This window comes from Strix aluco, chromosome 1 (assembly GCF_031877795.1).
Source record: "Strix aluco isolate bStrAlu1 chromosome 1, bStrAlu1.hap1, whole genome shotgun sequence".
Taxonomy (NCBI): domain Eukaryota; kingdom Metazoa; phylum Chordata; class Aves; order Strigiformes; family Strigidae; genus Strix; species Strix aluco.
This window is the reverse complement of record NC_133931.1, coordinates 122,970,570-122,994,380: the sequence shown is the minus strand read 5'-3', so window position 1 is coordinate 122,994,380 and position 23,811 is coordinate 122,970,570. Positions and strand designations below refer to the sequence as shown.

Here is a 23,811-nt window from a genome sequence, read left to right as displayed (position 1 = left end):
TCAACCTTATTCTTAGAAGACTGAAATATTCACCTGTGTGTATCTTTCCCTTGGGAGGTGAGAAGAGTGCATCTGCTGGTCTTTGCTTCACACCCTTACAGGATATCCACTCAGCTGTTTTGGGGGGACTTTGGGGTAAAGTGTGACTGTGCTGCTTTCGCTTGGTTCTAGGGAAGCCATTGGGAAAGACAACCTACTCCTGTTCCCTTTCTGTCCCCAGTGAGATAAAAAAATTTCAAATGAAATGTTTCTCTCATAGTGTAATATAGAAAGAAATGTATTTTTCCCTGTCTCTCACCCTCTTTTTGATCAGTATACAGACTTTACCTGGGGTTTAACTCTAAAATACGAAGTCACTGAAAATCTTTCTCCAGGATAGTGTGGCAATTAGTTCATGATGTCAGACTTGGTATTTGAGTATGTGTGTTATGGATGATGTGCTGCACAGCCTAGGGTCAGACAGGAACGTGAATGAACAGTTACACAGCCCAGTTCTAGTTTGTGTCTGTACCAAGTATCTTCTCAGTGATGTGAATATTAAAGATGTCCTCAGGAAAGGGAAGGAACATACAAGTCATGCTTAAATAGCATCACAGTGAGAAGTGGGTACCAATTGAGCAATATGCTGTGCCCTGCTTGGGATTACTTCCAGTTCATTGCAGTAGAGGGAATGACATGAAACCTCAGTGAAACTGTCAGGAAGAAATCTGGTGATGGAATCTGATGTCTCAGTGTGGAGTTCCTGTGGAAGCAAGGGCTTGTTTTGCTTCTGCTGAATTTGGGGAGCAAGATGCTAAGGCAGGGCTCCAGTGCCTGGACATATCCGGGGCTGGGGCTGTGGATCAGGCTGCCAGGGAGAACAGGGCTGGCGAGCAGCCCGTGCCTGCTTTGCTGGCCAAGGTCTGTGACAAGCCAAAGCCAAGTCTGACAGAGGCCTGCTAGAGCTGGGAGTTGCTTCTGACCTTGGCCCCTCCTTTCCTCTCCCACCATGCTACCACCTCTGACCCTCCCAACATTCACAGGAAAACAATGTGAAACAATGCCTTTCTGTGCCAAGCTGATAAGATAGCCATTTCTTTCCCAACTGCTGTAGAAGGGACCCTCCCTTCTCTTCCTGGGTGGTGGAGAGATGCAGATTTATCTGGGAAATTAATCTGGGAAGAGAGACAGGGTTTGGCTTTCTCATGCTACCACCGTTGGCGAGGAGGCACCCCCACCTTTTGTTCTGCCTGACCCTCTCTCCTAGTGCTCCCCATCCCAACCTGTCCTGTCCACGGGGGCCTTGGTATGCTCCATGTCACCAGAGTGCCGGCCTGTCCCATGCCCTGGGAACCCTGGCCTGCCCCATGTCACCAGAGTGCTGGCCTGCCCTATGCTGTGGGCACCTTGGCCTGCCCCATCCATGGGACCCTGGCCTACCCAGTGCAGGAAGGGATGGTAGGGCAAGCTGTTCCCCCCACCTTCCCTCTCCACAGCAGGGAGCACAGTGGGAGGTAGAGAATATAATGTTGAGAACCAGAATTGTACAACTGTCATGATAGTGCTGGCATCCCTGATAGAGCCGGCATGGCGCAGGCTGAAGAAAGCATTCATTTTGTCCCTCGGGAGCCGAGGTTGTTCCAGCCTTTCACAGGGAAGCTGGTGGGGGAAGGGGCTGCTGGGGAGCCTGTCCCTGCTCCTCTGGGGCCATGTAGCGGGTGGCAGGACTGGGCCACCAGCCCTCCAGCCACATCAGCCCAGGGCTTGGCCCTGCTGCTGGGCCAGCCGTGTCCCTCCCTGCCCACACTGGAGCACACTGCCTCCCACCGCCTTCAGTCAGACCACCAGGTCTCCAAAAACCAGGTCATTTTATTTAATGCCTAAAAGGCACCTCCTTTCAGACACCTGTTTTTGAAATGTTTGGTGCTGATGGCCATAACAAGTCTGGGTATTACAGTGAAACGATTACAGGAAAAATCCTGCCTTGTCTTTAACGGAGTAACTCCAGAGCACATGTAGATTCTTAACATTCTTAATGCTTTTACCATATGAAAAATAATGTGCTCTGTGCAATTGATTCCAGTATTTAATTCATTTTTCATCATCTCCTATCTCTGGAACATCCCTCTCCCTCTTAACAACATATTTTCCTAGATTTCATGGCAAAGGACAAGATCAGCTTTGTGTTGCCATAACCTCTTTTGAAGCAGAAAATTGTTTCCAGATTATTGAATGTGGGATGGAAAAAACATCATATTTATGAATTGGTAAAACAGATAGACTTTCAATTGAGTTTAGTTCCAGGAAGGTTTTGTGATGACTATCTGGGAAAAAAAATGTTTTCATTATTAAGTGTCAAAAATGCTGCATTAAAGTTTGTTAGAATATATTTATCCCAGGCTTTTAGTACTTGTTTTTGTTCCAAAAGTTACTGTAGCCTGAACCAGTTTCTTATTTTAAAACTTATAATAGTGGAAATTCTATAACGTATTTCTTGGTTTGAAATGAATTAGGTCAGATTCACTAGTCTTCTCATCACCGTTCAAAATACCTTTCAACATGAAGACAGAAAAGTAAGACACGCACGCTGCATTAAATCGCAGTAAGAACACGTCTGCCGGCTGGGGGCTGACTGAGCACTCTCTTCTTCCCTCCTTCTGTTTGTTAGCATCTCATTACTTGTTTTGCTGCCCTGTTTTCTCAATGTCTTGGTGTCTCGGAGGCTCTTCTGGCTATGGTATCTGTGTGCTATCCCAGCAAACCTCTGTTTCATTCCCTGAATGTGGATGAAATAATTATCCTGGATAATCTGGCTGGCTACAGGCTGGGCTGATTACTTGCTTTGTATCGTGTCAGCTTGCTTTTGCCTGATATTGGTACTTATATTTGAGTTTATATGGCCCTTATCGATTGGCATTATTGCTTTGACCACCAAACGGCAACTGGAGGTGGGGGTGGCCGGAGCTCGGCTGCTCCCATGTGCCCAGGATGCTGCAGTGGTGGTGGACAGCCCCTGCAGCAGGCTGAGTCTGGGGCTGTGTGTGTCTGTCCCATATACTTTCATCAGACATCGCTGCTGGTCTTAGTCACTTGCTTTTTGAGAAACTTTGTTCCCAGTCATCTTCCAGAATCGCAGCCCACTGTTAGCATTTGCTTTTGTGTGTCTCCCCGGTCACTTAACTGCTGGCATATAGGGATACATTTTCAGAAGATCCTGTCTGAGATCCCATATTGATGTGTGTCTGTGTAGTGGTGTGTCATTGACATACTGGCATGTGAAAGTAGGCACCTTTGTGAGCAAAATGCTATTCTGGAGCCCACCAAGGAAGTTACCTGGTACTTGACTAATATATGCATTTCTGTAAACAGATAAACACACAAATGTTAGCCTTCCTATCAAAAAAAGTCATTGTTGTTTAGTGGCCTTTTGTACCTATGGAAAACACTGAGCATACCTATTACAGTTCTTCTTCATCTATTTTCTCCTGGTTTTTATGAATTTCTCAGGATATGTGCATGAAAGCAAATCTGTTCTATGATAATGTTGCTGGACAGTCTGCATTTGGTGTCCTGTGCCTGTCTGTCACATTGCTGTCCTTTCCAAAGCAGACAGTTGCGATGTCAGGTGCAAAGGATTTGGACTGTGAAGTAGGCAGTTTGAGCAGATTAAATGCTTCGCAGAAAAAAATCCTGGGTTTGGGAAAGTAAAAATAGTAACAAGAAGTGTAAAGTCTTTAATCCTGAAACCTTATATACAGGCAAAACTATTGGCCCAGTGTAGGTAAAAGAGAAAATATATGTAATGCTAAAAAATATTAGTTTCACTAGTTCCAAGAGGCATTAACTGATTGTTTTAGAGGCCTGTCTTGTGAGATCATTAGAAGTTTATTATCTGGGTGGTTGGTTGTTTTGTTCTTTTTTAACCAAGCAGATGTCTTTTTTATTATCTGTTACCATGCAAAAGTTGTCCAAACCAAGATGCGGTAAGCTGCTGCAACAAGGTATATGCAAACTGGTACCCATGGGCCTTTGCACAAACTCTGTAGTGTCTTTCCAATCCTGTAGTAATCATTCACCTAGAAAAACAAGTCTGAAAGCAAATATATCTGGCTTTAACAAACGGTTCTCTTGTCTTACAGAGAGAGGATACAAGCCATGGAGAAACAGATTGCCAGTTTAACTGGTCTTGTTCAGTCTGCGCTTTTTAAAGGGCCAAATACAAGTAATAGCAAAGATGCTTCTAGGTAACAAAAGAATTCATTAAATCTGTTTCTCTGTAATGATTTTAGTAATCAATCAACAAAAATAATATTTGAATGTAATAGTAAAAAACCCCTGAATGCTCAATCATTTTTACATATCTTTATCATCCCCATGAGAATGCTAGGCAGAGAGGAAGAATATGCCGAATGATAGATGGAGATTAACTGCATTACTCTTCTTTGTGTTAAAAAGAATTAATGTAGCTACATCTCTGTGCTTTCTACTGCTTATACTCCATTCCTTGCTTAACTTGTATTAAAAGCTGATTTAAAAAAAAAACAACTGACAACCTACTGGTGATTTAAATTAAAAATATATATGCTAGACAAGGCCATTTAATTTGCTGATTATAAACATTACTACAGTTTTATTGTTAGTAAGTTAAAATTATTATTTTTCTTTTTATTACTTAGTGAGAAGATGATGTTGAAAATTGTGTCTAGCAAGAGCAGCACTGACACTGCAGGTAAGCTAATTCACTTTTAATTTACAAATTATTCAGGTATATGAATAGCTCTAATATTACTACCATGCCAGCTTATGGAAATGTCAAATTTACTTCAGTTCCCATAGCTGTACTGTCGGAACTGAAGTTTAAGTTCAGGATATGGGAGTTGATCACGTCTTTGTTAAGAGAGGAATTTCTGACAGGTTGAGGTGGTCTTTGGAATGAATTCACACCTGTGCTGAATGGTTTAAATGAGATACAGAGTCTCTGCATATGGTGAATTTTCCAGTGAGTCATCTCCTTTATAGCATATATCTGTCATTAACCCCAGATGTATCCAGATTGCTGTAGAACGCTAAATATTAAATTTCTTTTCTGGTCACCCTAACTTTTCTCTAAGGTTCTTCTGTCAGTAGGTTGCCGTGGATGTAATGACACTAAGGAATTTAGCAGTCAGCAAGATAGCACTTTCCCTAATTAAGCAATATTGATCAGTTACTAATTATTAACGTGCGCTAAACTGTTCTGAGCAAGCATCAATTATGAAGCCAATATGAGCTGGTCTTATTTTAGCTTCCCACTTGGAGAGCTGTTAAGTGTTTGAAAGATGGAGTTAAGGCTGTTGTGAAAGAACTCCATGTGGTTGGAGGTCTTTGTGTATGGGCTGCTGCTGGAGATGTCTGCAGGGTGTGCATGCGTTTATAGGCCTCCTCTTCACCCTTTGTCATGCACTGAATGCAAATAAAGGCAGTTCCCTACTTCCTGGTAATGCTGTTCCCACAGGGAGGTCTGTGCTCCGGCAGGTAGTAAACCACACACATTTATTAGCAAATCTATTATGCTCTTAACTAGCCTTTCTGTTGGAGCTGTTTGTTCATGTTCAGGATTCCTGTTTATCTGGAACTGCAGTATGTCCCTCTAACTGACAGAAATCAAATCAGACCTGGAAACTATCAAGCAGAGAAAGAGCTAAAGTCCTGGTACTGGAGCTTTGCTCCCAAGTCACTCTCTGGTCCTGTTCCAGCTCTTCCCTTCCTGCTGGCCCCTGGATGGGGAGTGCAATACTTAAGGCTGTGGAGAAATAAGTTGTAATTTGTCAGTTTCAGACAACTTACTGAAAAGTCCATCATTTTTCAAAACAGCTGCAAAATGCTCTTAGATTTTTCCCGATTTCAGTGTCATTATACACTGAGAATTTATGGTATTTCTCACTTGCACAGGCCTCGTCTCATAGAAAGCACCTGTGAAACCATCAAAACCTGCAAACACATTGCCTTGTGTTCCTCTCTGTATTGTATTGCTGTTTGGCCTTTCTGCTTTGCCTGTGTTTGTACTAATTCAGATAAGTACTATGTGGGAGGCACTGAGTTGGAGATCCTGACCTCCACGGGCCATGCTTTGAGTGGGACTTTGGACCAGATGACATCAACCTAAATTATTCAGTGATTTGTGTGTGCTTGTGTGAATGTGCTCACAAAGAAATGAGGAATGGAATAATAATTCGTTGGGAAAACGGCCCTACACAAAACGAAGGTGGGGATTCCTCAGTGTCAGAGTCATGCCCAGCCCGCCAGAAGAGCATGGTTCTTCTGACCAGCCACTGTTTCCTGCCACTGTTGTTCCCAAAGTCTCCTCACTCACTACCTTATCGTATGACTGAACGCATGTCCCTGAAATGGCAAAATTACATCTAACAGCTGCATGTCCAAACATGGGAGGGTGGAGGGAGGAGCATGTAATTTACTGTCAAAAGAACGGATCAGCATATGTCACACTGGCTTTGTCACACGGCCATGCCCATATCCAGCATGTGAGTAAGGATACCAGCATTCAGGTTGTGCAACAGATGCCTTTCTGATCACCTGGGAGAGGGGGATAGGGCAGTGGGGCCAGCCATGCAGCCAGCCGGCTGCAGGGATCCCTATCAGTACTATAAAGTGTAGTTGTAACTCCACCATCTGCATCCCTAAATCCTGTCCTTCCAGCATGACTCAGCCACAGAATTAAATTGTAGCAGGCAAGGGAAACAAGGTGTGATGCTGACCCCAATATGCCACAGTATTGTAACCCACATCAGCTATTATTGAAGACTGCTGTATAATAGAATAGTTTTGTGTAATAGAATATTTTGCTTTTGCACCTGCTTTTGAAATTGCGTGTGACAGGGTCTAATAAGTCAGTGCACTCCCTGCTTACTTGAAAATCAGGCAGTCTGCCAGAATATGCTACAGAATGTTTCTCCTTTTTGTAAATATGTTTGGGTTTAAACATGCCAGCAGCATCTAGAAGCACTTCTGCTGACCGCTGTTTTGTTCTTCAATTCACCCCAATCCTTATTAAGTATAGCCATTTAGACAGTAGACTCTTTTAGTATACAATTCCACTTGACAACTGTGCACTGAGATATCAGTTTTAGCAATTTCAAAGTCTATTTCAAAGAAAAAGTGGTATAAAATGTTGATTGAGCAGTCCTTTCTAGAGCACTGGTAAGCAGAAACGTGAATTGCTTCCCATCCTGAACAATAAAACATCTGTGCAGGATAAAATTGGCTCATCAGTGTTGAACCAACATTGTATTTTATAGTATGTGTTCCAATGATAGGAGACTTTCATGCAAAAAATAGGGAACTAGTGCACTTGGGAAGGGAAAGAAACCAAAATTTCTAAATCCGAGATAACTCTATATAGCTAGATTGTGAATACTCTGTTTGGTATTTCATATAAAGCAAATTGCTGTATTTAATATGTTTTTGCTTTTCCAGTCTGTAGTGGATTCTTTAGCCACAAATATTAAAGAGCCTAAATAAAAATGCTGGGGAAAATGAGCCTGTAACAATCATGCTTGTCTGCATTTGTTATGTTTTATTGCTTTAGGCTCAATGCTTGCACGGGGGGACGGATTCAAAGAGTAGTAACCTTCCACAGACTGGCCATATCTCTTCCACTAATGTTAGGAGAAATGCCATGACTGAATCTTTATAACCTTCTTCAGTTCACCAAGTGAATGGCATCAAAGGACTGTTCACTAAGAAACAGCATGTGACTCTAAAACCAAACCATAGTAGGAAGAGTCTCCTTGAGATTACTAACAAATATGCTGAGAAATGCTCACCTACTCTCTTTTCAGTCATATTTTTGTTCATCAAGTGGTGAGATTGATAGATTAAATCCTGGATTCATTGATTAAATGGAGATCAGTTGTATCATGAATTACAAAAAAAAAAAAGCAATAGTTCTTTGCTGGTTGCTGCCTTGTTGGAAGAGGAAGAAGGACATTTCAGTATTTCCTGAAAAGGATCTAGGAGTACATATTTCTGCACTAACACCACCAGTACAAACCAAGAGAGGGAGATGGCAGCAAGGAGAAGTACTGCACGCGTAGGGCTTGGATTTGATTCCTCAGTCTTTGTGAACTGTCTTGTCATTTGTGCATATCTGTGTGCCTTTTTCACACGCATGACTCTTGCTGTGATTGTCTGTGGATTAAAATCATTGCCCATATCTGCTTGCTTATCTCAGATTCAAAGATAGATCACACCAGTCTTTGAACTCTCAGCGTTTGCAGGTAAAACATGATCCTGAATTCGTTCTGGATCAGTGAGGTGAAGTTGCATACCAATATGTATGTATGTATTTATTCTTAAGGGTGCTTTAGTGCCTGGGCTACAACAGCTTGTTAATGATGGAATTGCAACCTTAATATTGCATTCATCTATTTGTTTAGTGGATTCTAACTGGATGGAAAGGGAACTGTCACGTGTCTCCCCAAATGATGGTTGAAAATGTTGTGGCTGTTTAATAAGTAGATGAGTAATTTGTGAAGAAACATTGCTGTGTGTCTTGTTATGGCCTTTTTTTCTTGCCTGCTTCAAAATAAAATCTTAGCATTTTAGAAAGAAAAATAAAATCTGGAAAACAGAAAGAGAGCAGTGTCTTTGCAACCATAGCAAAGGTCAAGTGTTGGGGAGTGGAACTTGTGTTCCTTACCTTCCTGAGCCTGGGCAAATAGCAAAGCTTTCACCTTTCTGCACATCAATTCTCTTTGTACTTTAAAAATGGCAGCTTAGTTCATTAGCCTTTGTAAAAAAAGTTAACATTTGGGTTTTGTCCAGAGTATTAGGGAATTATGGAGGGTTTTTACATTCAGGCCCCCTTACCTAGCTCCAGCAAGGGTTTATTTAAAAACCTGAGAGCCAGTGCTGTTTCTTTCCCTTCAATCCATCTGGCCACACATCTAATCACAAAGCTACAGCCTGGGACTATTTCCAAAAGTGAGCTATACTGCCTAGATGAAGCAGTCCCTCATTCAGCTGCCCTTTTATTCCCTTTTGATGAAAATATGTATCTCTGAGAAATCAGCTGCTGATCCTTACTGCTCTCCCATGCTCACTTGGTGTCTGTGGTTGTGTTTCACACCCTTGGGGGTCCAATGTCGTGCTTCACAGGCTCTGACTGCACTCTGCATCAGGGACACAATGGCAGCTCGGAGTGTCTAAGGTGAGAAGAGGTAGCTGAGGCAGCAGAGGAGGAGGAGAGCTGCTTTGTAGGGAGTTGGAGACATTTATTGTTTACAGAAGCAGATCACAGTCCATCTACGCTAAAAGGAAAGCAGGCACCCCTTCCTGAGAAAGTATGTGAATTGACTGGGGTCCAGCATGGGGGAGAGACTGGCGGGGACTGATTCATGCCTTGGCTGCATCATCACAGGGTCGGGGGCTGAGGTTTTGGAGCTTTGGCTTGAGGCAAAGAATAGCAGAAAGGTAGATGTGCTTTCAAAAATAGTCCAGATTTGTGGCTAGGGATCAGTACTCTTGGAGGCTTATCCACATTTTTCAGACTCTCTGGTGGTTTCTGTCTGTAGGGTTTATGAACTAAATACCCTTGTCTTAAAAAAAAAATGGAAAAAATAGTGCATGTGGGACGGAAGTAGATGCTTGACTGTAGGAAAAACTGCAGTGTACATGTAGACAGATAAGTATTAGCATATATTAGACTGAAGCATGACGTGGGTACAATGGCAGTGAACAAGGACTGTTTATTTCTTGAGTGTTGCTTTCTGTTAAGCAGCTCTTTGAAAGTCAAGAGAGCATTGAATCATACTGGAGTATAGCAAAAATGTGCAGCAGCTTGCTCAGCAGTGAAATGAAAAGTGCTGTTGTTGAAGCATTGAGCAGATCTAGCTGGAGCACATTTAGGTAAGGTATAGCATTACAACAGCCAGCACCGGGCTAGAAGAGCTTTTTGTTTAAGCATGTCTCCGGAAGCCTATGGCATGGTACACCAGAGGGGCCTGTGCTTTTACTGACAGGAATCGCAAATGTAGGTAAAGCAAGAAATGTGATTCTTCAGAAACGTTTTGGCCTGTTCCTAAATAAAAATATTCTGGCATTAAGTTCCATCCTTTAAAAATGTTCTCCCTGGATGAGTTTTGCAAAAGCTACGTTTGAGGTATCCACACCTGTAATGTGTTGTTATGCTGAGCTGTACCCACTCAGGCACATTTGGAGACTTTACTGGTTGAAAAGACGACTAGGGATGAGAGGGCAGGTATAAAACTTAACCACTCTTGAGTTCATACTCATTCCAGCCAGAAAAATGTGTCATGCTCTTTGGTGCACTGAAAATTTGCCTTCAACAGGCAAAGAAGAGCTCACAATGCTAGTTTCTGTTTGATTTCATTGAACTTGATAGAATGTGTGCTTATGGGATAAAATTATGACCAAAATCCCTGTGCACATCCATTGATGAGTTATTTTCTGTTTCCTTGGATTTTTATTCATAGAGAAGGAAGAAAATGAAGTGGGTAATGACATAATCATAGAATAGCATCATAGAATCATTTAGGTTGGAAAAGGCCTTTAAGATAATCAAGTCCAACTGTAAACCTAGCATTGCCAAGTCCACCACTAAACCATGTCCCTAAGTGCCACATCTACACATCTTTTAAATACCTCCAGGGATGGTGACTCAACCACTTCCTTGGGCAGCCTGTTCCAATGCTGGATAACCCTTTCAGTGAAGAAATTTTTCCTAATATCCAATCTAAACCTCCCCTGGCACAACTTGAGCCTGTTTCCCCTCGTTCTATCACTTGTTACTTGGGAGAAGAAACCGACACCCACCTCACTACAACCTCCTTTCAGGTAGTTGTAGACAGTGATAAGGTTTCCCCTGAGCCTCCTTTTCTCCAGGCTAAACAACTCCAGTTCTCTCAGCATCTATTTGTAAGACTTGTTCTCCAGACCCTTCACCAGCTTTGTTGCCCTTCTCTGGATCTGCTCCAGCACCTCAATATTTTTGTTGTAGTGAGGGGCCAATAATGCTATAGTTCAGGGAGCGGCAGCCATCTGAGCCCAAGGGACAAGGTGGATCTGGCACTGTGATTAAAAGAGTCTGCAGGGCTAAAGAGTGCTGGACTTAGAAAATGAAGTGTGTCCAACTGACAGTCTGTCATTTTGCCTGTTAGTGGTGGGGAGGGGAAGGGACACGTAAGAAAACACATTGAAAAATATGTGTGTTAGTGCCAATTGCTAGAAGAAGCTGTAACATGACTATTAGCTGATGAGCTGGAATTTGCTTGTACCCTGTAAATAAAGCATCTTCCAAGGTACTTGAGACTGAAAAGAACAAGCGTGACATTGATGCTGTGTAGAGGAACAGCATTATTAACAAAGTAAGTCATGTGAGAACACTGATGGTTATTCTCAGAGTGTGTCTCAGCTCACTTCCTTGCATTATGCTATATTCCTTTGTAAACACAGTCCTGAATAAATGACAGGCTAAAGGGGAGTGGGTGGATGCAACATGGCTGGAGATAAGTTTTCTGCCACACCATTGTTTCATTTTTCTTCTCCTGGTTTTATATCATAGCTGTTGCATACACCTGATAGAAATAATGCCGTTGTACTTTAAGCAGCAAAGCAAGATTCTCTATAGAAACCTTTTCCCCACACTTGGCAGTTTGACTGAATATCCCTCCAGTGATAATTAATCAACAAATATGCAGTTCAGGAGTCCTGTGGATTTGCATCAGCTTGGTCTCAGATGGCTTCTGGGAGGACAATCCCAAAGCTACTTTCAGCACCAATTTGATTTGCTGCTGTTTTGTGTAATCTACAGTTACAGCTTATTATCCCATCTCCACTACATGTGGTAGGAAGCAGTCTTGTGGTAATGCAGTGCTCTGATATGGCTGAGATTCCAGCACAGATACACTCTGATATTGTACAGTCTTCCCTCAAAATACACTGGATAAGGAGGTGCCAGTCCCCTGTTAATACTGAGCATTGGCAGCTGTGATTTTCTTTTCTTGTCCATCCGTGTAAAATATGTGTGGATTCATCTGGCAGAGGAAGAATCATTTTTGCACCTTCTCTGCCGTGAGCTCAACCTATGCTGCTGCTTATTGCAGGCACTGCTAACATATCTGGGGGGAAGAACACGTTGGCAACTGTGGAGTCAGCTGTCACCCATCACCCTGCTGGAGCCCCATCAATGCAAGTCAGCCTGCATGGTATGAAACGCAATGTGTCGGATCTGCGGCTGCAGCTGCATCAGATGAAGCAGCAACAGGTATGCTTATCTGGGGAACGACGGGAAAGTGGGTTGTCAGCAAATGCCCTTTTCCTTTTTTCCTTTCTCTCTTTCTCTCTTTTTCCTGTTGTACATGAGTGATTCTCAGTAGTAGAGTTCTAGCGAAGATGCAGCTATTAGAGACACAAAAGTGTATTCTGCTCTAGCATACACCACTTGCATAGTCCTAGAGGTATGAGAATGAGCTCAATTTAACTATTGCTGTCCAGATATAGAGAAAAAACTTCATTTCTAGCTTTGTTTGATGACTCTAGACATTAAAGCAGTATTTATATTACAATAATATCAAGGCTGTGATTGCAGTTTGGACCCTGCTATGCTATGTGCTGTATAAACATGTTGGAAGAGCCATGTTCCTGCTCCATACTGTTTAGAGTTGAGACAGTTTTTAAGTTCCTGAATAAACAACTTTGATGTCAGGAAACCCAAATGTAGCTAAGGACCAGTAGATATGCATTAAGCCAGAGTTTGAGTCCTGTATTTACAGAATCCAGAAGAATATCCAACTTGAGCAACAAGGCAAAAAGATTTTTCAGAAGTTGCTGCAAAGGTTTATTGTGCCCAACTTCCATTCACATTTTACCAGTACCTTCCTAACACACATCAACACCTCAAAATTTGCAAGAAACAATAAGAACAATGAAAAATTAACCAAGATGTCTGTTGACACGTACTGTCATGCTGCAAATGTAAATATATGCTGTTCATCTCAGACACTGTGAAAATAAGCATATGCAGCTGTACAGGTCTTCAGCCCTTCACTTAATTGGAAACTGAAGAGCACTGTGTATTGTCTCAGAAGATGTAAAAGGAGGTAAAGCAATTTCTTGTAAGACAAAGTGGACAGCAGGGGAAACTTCAATACTCTGCCAGTCCTCCTTGCCTGGAAAGTTACATCACATGTTTGGTATTGCAGTGCTGCAGCAATTGCTATTAAGACAAGGGTGGTTTTGAATGTGGGAATGCTGCTATGTCAGTCTCCTTTGATTTGCTGATTAAATTTAGAACAGAATAATGATAATACAGATCAGAATTCAGACCATGTTTTGCCTTCATTTCCTTAACTAAAGGAAATTGAATTATGAACCAATCATAGGGCAAGGGAGCAGAGGGGTGAGGTGAACATCAGGATAAAGAAAATGTGGCCAAGACTGAAGATACTGTGACAAGGTCCTGTGAAGCTTGCTGGTAATGAAGAGATGGCAGAAGGTATCTGTCAGCCAGGGGACCTTTGCCTGTGATACAGCACCCATCTATTTACATTTTCAGTTTAGGATGAGTATGTTCCTATAGCAAATGTATCTTTCAAAAGCTGTTCCCAGCAGTGATATCTGTATGCCGGCCATCATGGTCCCCATCTAATTTCAAGACTCTGGCTTGGGATTTCTGCCCCAGCGCATTATATTTAAGTGCGTATTCTTCCACATTTGTGCTGCAAACCACTGCAGCCCCTCTGTCCTTCTGTAACCCCATGTGCCACATGCAGCTCTTGGCAGACGCCTGCAGTCTGGCCACCAGCTGTGCTTAGCATGTGGCCTCATAAAGTGGGATGGAAGTTGCAGTGCTGCGCTGGAGGCAGTGAGTGCATTGTTCTCACAGGGCCTGCTCACCAAGGAGGTGGCATTTCCCCAGCTGCACCTTGTCTCCAAGACTCTGCCCGGAGCAGTAACCTTATTTTTCATCAGACATAGTGTTATGGCACACAAGAGTGAAGAAACTCATACCATCTGCACAAATCAATGCTGCCAAGGAAGTCTTGAGAAGGAAAAAAGGACATGTCCCAAGTGTGCTTATTAACTCTGGCTGGCTTCCCTTATTTCAGAAATGATAGCAAATTTGGTGCATTGTGCCAGTAGAAAGTAGGCAAATTTGTGATAGTCGGATGGAAGAACCTGTAGCTCAAGAGAAACTTTGTTATATTACATATAAATTACATTCACGAGAGTGGGTTTTTTGTCATGGCTTTCCTGAATGGGTGGAATTATATTGAGAAAGAGCTCACAGTTTGTAGGGCAGCAAGTGAAACAGGTTGTGTTTTAAACTGAAGCGTGTTGAAATATCACACTTCTAATGAAAAAACTTACACTGTGTTTTGTGGAAAATAATTCTAAGTAAAAGAGAAAATTATTATTCTGTTTTTCCAGGTTGTTTGCATTATATGACAGTACTTCATATTTTTCGCTTTCACTGTTTCTCCTGTGTTGGCAGTCAGTTTGTTCCTGTTTGTGTGAATTTTTCCTATAGTGACAGACTAAAAGAAACACTACCAAAGAACTGTAAAAGATGATTGCACAGGCACAAAAGTTGGCAGGATAACTAAGAAATAGGAACAGGACATAACACTATATTTATTACTGTCTATGGTTCAATTTTCAATTGATAATATCACTGCAAGTTCTTACTCATTTGCTTAATAGAATCAGAGAAACACATGATGGAAAAGACCCGTTCATTCATGTAGCTTTTGTCTGTGCTGGCAAAATCCTCTTTTTAAAACATAGCAATTGATCCAGATGTATTGATTCACACACCAGTTAAATATATATGTTATCAGATGCAACCGAAAAGTTAAGACTGTTCCAGTCTATGGTTGGATTTTAACCAGAGATTCTTGACATAAAGACATTTGCATCATGGCTGTTGCTAGAGGTTAGATACACTTCTTGTTACTTCACTAGCTTCTTCCTTAAGCGCTCTGGTTTTCAGAGATAAGAAAGACTAGTTTTATGGTGCCGTGGAGTTTTCGTCATTGCCAGAGATAGGCTATAGCCCAGCCTGTGTCCTGGATAAATCTGTTGTTGGTAAGACTGCAGCCCATGATGAGTTCAGTGGTGTTCATTCTGCACTCCCAGACAGTGAGAACTTAGTGGTGGGTTTGAACCAAGCCTTAGAATACGTGTTCATGGTATATATCGTTAGCTTATATGTTACATTGGAATTTTTTGTCTATTCCTTCCTTTCGTTAATTGAACACATTTTAAGGGAAAGCAGTTAGATATGATTAAGGTTCAGCATTAGGAATGTCTATGTGTGCAGGCTTTTCCTTCACTCAGTGTATTATTTGCAGGGAAATGAGTGCTGCATAAAGGATAGAAAATGTAATAATAATACTGTCATAAATGGTATATGATAGTCTCACACGTGTAACTTTGAATTAGAAATGCAAGTATGTTTTGAGCTGCATTATAGAATTGGTGAGACTATGTTTAATCTATGTATGGTAACAAACTTCAGGAATTAGATAGATTCTACAGAGATCCTGAGTTGCAGGCAATCAGTCCCTCTTTGTGCACTGTAGTGTGTGGGGAGGTGGGTGGCCCAGAAGCCTCTCCCAGCAGGGCCTGGGAGGCTCCCACTGGACAGGTCATGCTTGTCTCCTAATGAGAAGCAGGGCTGTGAACTAATACCTGGTTTTCCAGTTATCTGTCTCATAGATAATAATTGGTTCAAAGTGTACTAAACTGATTATCAGGTTATTCTTGAAGTAGGTGCCAGAGGCGGTGCTGGGGTACTTGTGAGAGAGCAGTGATAGATAATGTCTGGAGCAGCAGCTGAAGAAGAGGGACAAGGGTAATGAATGTAGGAGAGGATGCTAGAATTCTAAAAAAGCGTGTTAAATTTCTTTGATTGCTGTTTGCAGTTATAAGTCAAGTTAACTCTAATTAGCAAGAAATTGCCATTTGGTGGTGACAGGAAAGCCTGCATTGCTTTTCCTTACCTTTGGGCACTTGACTGTGGAACTTGAACACTGTTTTAACAAAGTTTCTTTCAAGTGTGAATGTCTAAGATTGTTTATTTGGCTTGTTTCGAGAAAACGTAACGTACAAAAAGTTCTACTCTGTGGAACCCAAATAATGCTGACAGATCCATAGAACTTCTGCTTGAGGTGTTGAAATAATTGGCAGAGGTGGTTTGAGGGACAAATGGGATGTGCAGTTAGCTAGGGAGTCTCAGATCTGATATCTGCTGGTAGAAGAAAGGTAAGAATCGAGTTCTGTTCCAGAACGTGGAGGTAAATGTGCTGTAGCAGCCAGAGACTGCCTTCTCCTCCTCAGCCACAGCTCTTCCCCTCTGCTCCTGCTCACCCTGCCTCATGTTGGCTGGTGACTCTGCCCTGCTTAAACCCACAATTACTCCTCTCCCCTCTCCCCCTACATCCATCTGTACCTCTCCCTCTCATCTTCTGTCCCTGTTCCCCAAGCATGAACAAAGCCAGGTTTTCCAGAACTAGCCAGTGAATTTTCATAGAAATGGCAAAAACATCTCTTTGATACCAAGATGAGTAATTTCTCAGACTTTTAAGAGCTCACTTCAAACATTGAGGTTTGGGAGTCCTCAACATACAAGCTTTGTGAAATATTGCTGAGTTCTATTTTTATTCCCTAATCTTGTTATCAGAAATGGATAAAATTTTATGACTGAAACTTTCTAATACTGTTCAAGCACTGCATAAATGGAAGTGGCAAGCACCTTAGCTGTAGGTGTAACTACAGTAAATATAGATCCCTTCTATACCCCCATAAAATATACCCTTGCACAACTTCACACACTCACACATACTCAATTTTGGTATTGCTGGGAGTCACTGTTACCAGCTGAGGAATATAGAGGACTTAATTTCTGGACACCTAAGTCTGACTCTGTTACTGACCTTTTCACTGACCTTGGATCAGTTGCTTCACATATCCCAAGTCACTTCCCCGTGTCAAATTTCCCCACTTTTTAAACAACTATGAATAAACTGTGTGACTGAAGTGTTACCTGCTCATTCAGTCATTTATTCATTCATTTATGTTTTCCTTTTTGAAAATACGGCATAACGAAAGAGATGTGAGTCTCAGAGAGCTGTGCTGGCCTTGCTGTAAGAGGTTTTAATTTATCAAATCCAAACATTAATCCCATAGTGGGGAAAAATACACATATGCATTGTCTTCAAAAGAATCCAGTCTGGTATAAAGCAGCTGACAATGTTTATGAATCTGTGCTGTTTCAGATGTTTTCCAGCTTCATTTTTTCCCCTAACTGCTAACACTTATCTTCAGCTGAGTTTTGAGCTAACACCTCCTGCTTGTCACAGCTCAGACCCCTCTGTGCACTTTCAGTGAAGTGTTACCCTCCCTCTCATCACAGTTGTGTCACTGGAGAAGGTAGAGTCAGGTGCAGAGAGCTGAGTTTGTTCCTCTAATTCCCTTCCTGATTGGAAAGAATGACGTGGGCAAAGGCTTTTTCTTTCTCTGATTCCCATGAATTTTCTTAAATCAATTTAAAAAGAAGTCTTGTTGCATTATACTGTCTTGTTGGTAACCCGTTTTTGTAATTCTTCCTACTAGGCATTGGTTTTACTTTGTATGTTAAATGCGGTTTGACTGTTAAGTATGGATGTTTAGAAGACAGCTGACAGCTCAATTGCTAGTTTTAAAACTAGAACTTCATCTTACAATTGACATAAGTGGTTTTTGAAATCTTACAGTATGAGATGACTGCTGGGCTAACAGAGTTGTGTTCACGTTGCTATATCCTAAAGCAGTGACTAGATGGAGCCCTGCTTATCGCTTTGAATGTTGTGATTTGCGTAAGAGACTTGAACAGGTTTGGTTTGTGTGCGTGTGGGGCATAGCTGCTCCAGGGCTACCCACGGAAGAATGTAGTCTAGTTTGCTTTCTTAGCTGTGTTTTGCTCTGCAAACAATATCAGTAAGAAAATTAATACTTTAGGTACTTAACATAAGGCTAAGACAAGAAAGAAGGTGTGATTTTTACGGTTCTCAGAAAAATTACCATACTACAAAGGGGGTTTTTTTGGTCGATAAGGGAGGTTTTATGTATTGCAGACAAGCTGTATGTCTGTACCAAATTACACCGGATGGCACAATCCTTCCTCTGCTACTTGAGAGACTGAAAAATTCCATTCTGAGAACAGCAGTGCATTCCAGCCTTGACATTAATGTGTGGGATTATCCACTAGGCACGTATGGGCAGTGCAGTGCATAAGCTTACGAGATACACACGAAGTGGAAGTCAAGCTTCCGTCATTCTTGTGAGGTGTGATTAATTCTTAATTCATGCTGGACTGAACAGAAAAAAGGGGCCACAATCCTTGCAGAAGTTATGCACTGAAGGTGGTGTACTGATCCCAACATCTTTTGTTCATCAGCTTGCAACTGGAAGTTATAGATATACATTAGAAGTTAATCAGATTTAGGCTTTTCTCACCCCCAACACTTCCTCATGGAATAATGTTTATAGATAAAGTTAAGGAGGGAAATAAGAAGGTAAAAACTCTCTTGATGTAGGGCTGTGTTTATCCCAACCTATTTCTGAGCTCTGCAATGTATTCTGTTGCCAGGGATGTCAGTCAAGCAGGAAAAATTGAAGTTGATTTCTTTTGTGCAACAGCTGCAGAACCAGGAGATGCTGAGGGCAATGGTGAAGAAAGCAGAGCTGGAAATCAATGGCAAAATGATTGAGACAGTGAAGAGGCTTGAAGATCCTGTGCAGCGACAGCGCAACCTGGTGGAACAAGAAAGGCAGAAATACCTCAGCGAGGAAGAAAAGATTGTAAAGAAGTTATGGTGGGTTGAGAAACCTCTTAGAATTTGTTGCTTTTGCCTGGCTTTTTCTTCCATAAAGTAGTAGCTTTCACCACTGTCTTCAGTGAAACTGCACCCATGTATGCTCTTTTAGCTGCGTTTCCTTGCACTCATATTGGCTGTAAAACTGTGTCTGTGTTGTACAAATCACTGATCCTGACTGGGAGTCCTCCTTAGCACAGCCCCCACTGGGTAAGTCACATCAGTATAAAGAGTTTCAACCTCTTCAGAAGTCCTCTGTAAAGGGACAGATGACTCTAAGAACCATGACCACCACCATCTTCTGAAAGCCTTCCCCTATCCTAGCTCTCCCCTTCAGCTTTATGTATTATGCTTTAGGGAAGGAGGGAGGAATTTCCTCAAGAACAAATGGATGCAAAGGAAAGTAATGAGTTTGGCTTTAAGTATGAAAATCAGATTTCAGTAGTAAGTGCTTTGGCTATTGCATGGGAGAAGCAGGGGAGGCTCCTACTTCTTAATAGAGAATTGAAGTTTAATTGCAGCCAGCAATGCTAGTCTTTGCCTAAAATTTATATACAGGATTTTCATACACTTAACTGCAGATAAAAATACTTTTTTATTGTTGCTGTTGTTGTGTGAAGGCTCTTTGTAAGACTTTTTTCTTTTTTTCTCCCCCCAAAACTTCAGTCTACCAAGACTGGTGTGGGATCCAGTTGTTTGTTTTAGTCCATGTTCAGAGTCAGCAGGAGGCAAGATGAAGCTGAAATCAACACACAATTTAACTAATCTAAGATGCACATTTGTAAGATGCTATATAACTATTTCTCATTACTGCATTCAGTTCACACCTGAGGAGTTGCTCCATAATAGAGAGAAACTTTCAAGTCAGCTTGTCATTGGAAATGATGATTGAAGAGCCTTAGGAGTACAGTTATTGAGAGCTAAGGAGAGTAAATCTTTCCTGTTGATCAGTGTGTTGTCAGATGAGTAAGATTTGTAATAAAAATGGTGCATCTGTAGAGACAAAGTAGAGTGCTACTAAGGGAGTGTATGTTTTCTGTGAAGAAAAGTTGAATGTGCAGTAACAGCTCATGCTAGTGTATGTAATCCTCTCAGCTGGTTTGTAGGCTTAAATAACATTGTGTTGTAGTCTTAAGTAATTACCCTCCTGTTCATCACTTTATTCCTGTGTACCTCATTGCTTAGTTCCTAGACTGTTTTCTGTGGAAAGAACAATTTGTGTGATGGCTGTTTATTGCATTGCCTCATAAAATGGATATTGAGTGAGGTCAAGTGCAAATGGCATTAGTTGTTACAGCTGTTCATTTAGGATACAACTTTGCAGTACAGTTCTATCAGTGTGTGCAATTTTTCCTGTTCACAGAGTTTCTTCTGTGCTACTTCATTTGTTAATGTTACAGGAAAATGTCTTACTTGGATCATTCATAGGCTGTAAATGTTAGTTCAACCCTTTTAGAGACATGCTAGAAACAAACATTAAATCACGAACAGTTATTTTTCATCAGTTGTGTTCAGTGAGATTTCTTTGTCATTTATTTGCACGTTTGCATGATCAGAGCCCAAAAAGAAAAGCACATCTGACAAAAACGCTTTAAGTTCAACAGCTGATGGCTATTAATAATGAAGAGCATACATGACAAAATTATACATCAAATGTCACTGGCAGTATTCAGAAAAAGGTTGACATTCTATATAGAATTAAACTTTTAATTAAGCTGATCCCAGTGCAGATGTATAAACAAATACAAAGCAACAGGGCAAAAAAATTAACATTGCTTAGTATTTCAACTGTTGCCCTCTTGACCTTTCCTAAATCATAGGACTAAATCGGTAGACTGGCTTCATGCAAGACCAGGGAGCTTAAGGATTTCTGCAATACTTATGGAAGTGTATCTACTACTCCAAAGTGGTAAATCTCAGCTTAAAAAGCTCTCCTGCAATTCTGAAGATTATCAATGGGAAATAAAGAAATAAAAATAGTGGCATTCTTGTTGTAAACAGCAGAGATATTGGTGTACATTTCAGAGCAAGTTTTCTGTTGAGCAGCTATTCATGATGGTGCCTACAGAAGTGTGCCTGCCCATGTGTGTCACAGCTGTAGCAGGGTTACAGTTCAGAGATATCTAATGAAATCTAAGGAACACTGTTAAATGTAGTGTTAATGCACACTTGTAACAGTGAAATACACTCTCAGAATTAACTGGGTAGTCTTTTTTTCTATCTAGTCTTTTGATTCAACAGATGTTATATATGACACTATTGGGGTTGTAGATACTAGCCTTAAAATTTACCAGACCAAGGACAAATTATGATGATATGACACATTGACTAATGAAGTGTTTGTGTTGTGAGGGGCATGTTACAGGTATGATGATTATATGTTGTAGATTATTGTAAGCACTTTAATAGAGGGGGTTTTATAAGCACAGTATTTAAATTATAAATGCATCCAATCTGTCTAATTGGATATGATCCATAGTAAGTTACAGTTTATATTTTTGTTAGGAAAAGTGTCAGACTATACTGTAAGAATAACCATGCTCAGTAACAAAAAAGCTCCACTTAGCAGTCTTGTAGAGCCACTAGTAGCAGATACTTGGGAAAGGATATAAGAACATGGCAAAATCCTTAGAGCACCTCTACTTGCATTTCATGACTTGTAGCTCAGGGATTTTCCAACTCAGAGATGGTATCTACATATGCAAAAGCTCTGTATGGATTGTTTACTTTTCATTAATTTATGCATTTTTAAAGATTTATGTGAACTTTGTTATGTACAGCATCTAGGCACAATGAATTCTAGAGAGTAATGCTTTTTCAGGTAGTGTTGTGGTTTAACACCAGACAGCAACTAAGCACCATGCAGCCACTCACTCCCTCACTCCTCCCCACTCACAGTGGGAGTGAATGAAAAAAACCTTAAAACTCACAGGTTGAGATAAGAACAGTTTAATAACTAAAATAAAATATTATAATAACAATAATAATAATAGTAGTAATGAAAAGGAGTATAACAAAAAGAGAAAGAAATAACCCCCCCCCAAAAATACAAGCGATGCACAATGCAGTTGTTCACCACTTGCTGACTGATGCCCAAGCAGCGGTCCTCCCCTCCTGGCCAACTCCCCCCAGTTTATATACTGAGCAGGACGTTCTATGGTATGGAGTATCCCTTTGGCTAGCTCGGGTCAGCTGTCCTGGCCACGCTCCTGCCCAGCTTTGTTGCACACCTGCTCACTGGCAGAGCATGGGAAATAGAGAAATCCTTAACTCAGGATAGATCTACTTGGCAACAACTAAAATATTAGTGTGTTATCAACGTTATTCTCACACTAAATCTAAAACACAGCACTGTACCAGCTACTACGAAGAAAACTAACTCCATCCCAGCTGAAAGCAGGACAGGTAGAAAGAACCTCTCTTCATTTTTAAATCTTTCGTCTGTCACTCAATCCCCAAACTGTTAAATCATGCACAGCAGAATACTCACCTTCACCATGCTAGTCACGATGTTATAGATGCTCCCCCACTCCCTTTCCACTCCCTTTTCCCCTGCTCATGTCTTTTCCAACCTGAAGAGTTCTAATCTGCTTAATTACTCCTCTTGTAGAAGCCTTTCTGTAAACTTCATCTTCCTCTTGCCTTTCTCTATGCCCTTTCTAACTCTAGTGTACATCTGTGAGATGGGGATGGGGAGAGAGGAGAGGTCTACAACAGCTATACTGGATGTGGCCACACCATGACTTCCTGCAGTGGTGTGTGGTGATGGCCTCCCTGTCCTCATGTTCCACATGAGCTTTCCATTATGAATCCAACATCTCACAATGGGTGATTATCAGTTCAAAGTTCACTACTGTGTATAGAAACTTAGGGGTTTGGGAGGCTGTTGGTTTTAGGTGGGGTTGGTTTTGGTTTTATTTCTCCTTATGAGCATTACTTTACATTTATTAGGAGTGAATTTAATCTTTGTTTTTTTCCTGGTCAGTTAGTATCAGATGATCCATCTGCAGTCCTCTGCAGTCACCTTTCACTGTCATTCCCCTGAATAATTTAATGTCCTTTTTTTTAACTATACTATTCATCCTTTTTTCTAAATAATTTATAATATGATGAAAAACACCAGCCCTAACACTGATCCCTGTGGAACCCACCAGCAAGCTACATTCAGTAAGCTGTTCATCAATCCCTTCCCTTTACTTCCAGGACTTTATCCATGGGAGGAGAGGATTTCCTCTCTTGTCCCATAGCAGGTTTGCTTTCCTGAAAGCTTTGCTCAAGTACCTTGCTGAAAACCTTTTGGACTATAGCTTGTCCCCATGCTTTTGTTGTTTCCTTGTGGATTTGTGAGACTTACCTCCTCTTTACATAAATCACATTAATTCCTCCCTAACACAGCATATTTATCCATTGGTCCACTAATTCTTTATTGTTTATTCTTTATTTTGGTATCTATCAATTACACCAGTCTGGTTGTCAGTCTCACCAGACTACAGTTCCTCGGATAGCCCCATCTCCTTTTAAAAAATTCATTTATATCATCTATGACACTTTCCACTGCTTTAGTGCCAAAGCAATTATAATCAAGAAGTTAGATGCTTAGCATTAATGGTTCAACTGTTTCACCCTCAAGTTGCTATTGAACACCATCTGGCCTGGGTGATTTGTTACTATTAATTTTGTCTGTTTTGTAACCTGTTCTACTGATAGTGCAATCTGAGACTGATCCTCTGATGCTTTTTTGCCTAAAGAAAGATCTCAGCATAAGAGTTTGCCTCAACTCCTCTGTGTAAAGCATAGATGCAGAAAAATCATTTATCTTATATTAGCCTTCTGAAACTACATTAATGTGAGTGTCTCGTTAATTGGGTTTGCTCAGTCTAATCTATAAAGCCAAGTTGTTTTCCCAGTTACAAAAAAGAAATGCTGGAGACCGCTGGATCTGTTTCAGACTTTGGCT

The 23,811-nt window shown here is 41.2% G+C and overlaps 1 protein-coding gene across 11 annotated transcripts in view; it reads left to right on the top strand.

Moving 5' to 3' along the window:
• The window catches only part of KIAA1217 (KIAA1217 ortholog), a 183,201-nt gene that overhangs the window by 135,309 nt on the left and 24,081 nt on the right, over positions 1–23,811 (top strand). For 8 of the 11 annotated variants that reach the window (XR_012624299.1, XR_012624297.1, XM_074833875.1 and 5 more), the window contains 4 exons: positions 4,119–4,223; positions 4,656–4,708; positions 12,102–12,262; positions 18,679–18,854. Coding sequence is in view for 9 of the 11 variants with exons in the window: in XM_074833875.1 (XP_074689976.1) it covers positions 4,119–4,223; positions 4,656–4,708; positions 12,102–12,262; positions 18,679–18,854 (495 nt within the window). In the remaining 2 variants the exon portion in view is untranslated. The remainder of the gene's footprint in view (positions 1–4,118; positions 4,224–4,655; positions 4,709–12,101; positions 12,263–18,678; positions 18,855–23,811) is intronic. The other 3 variants (XM_074833931.1, XM_074833886.1, XM_074833951.1) reach the window with 1 other exon arrangement.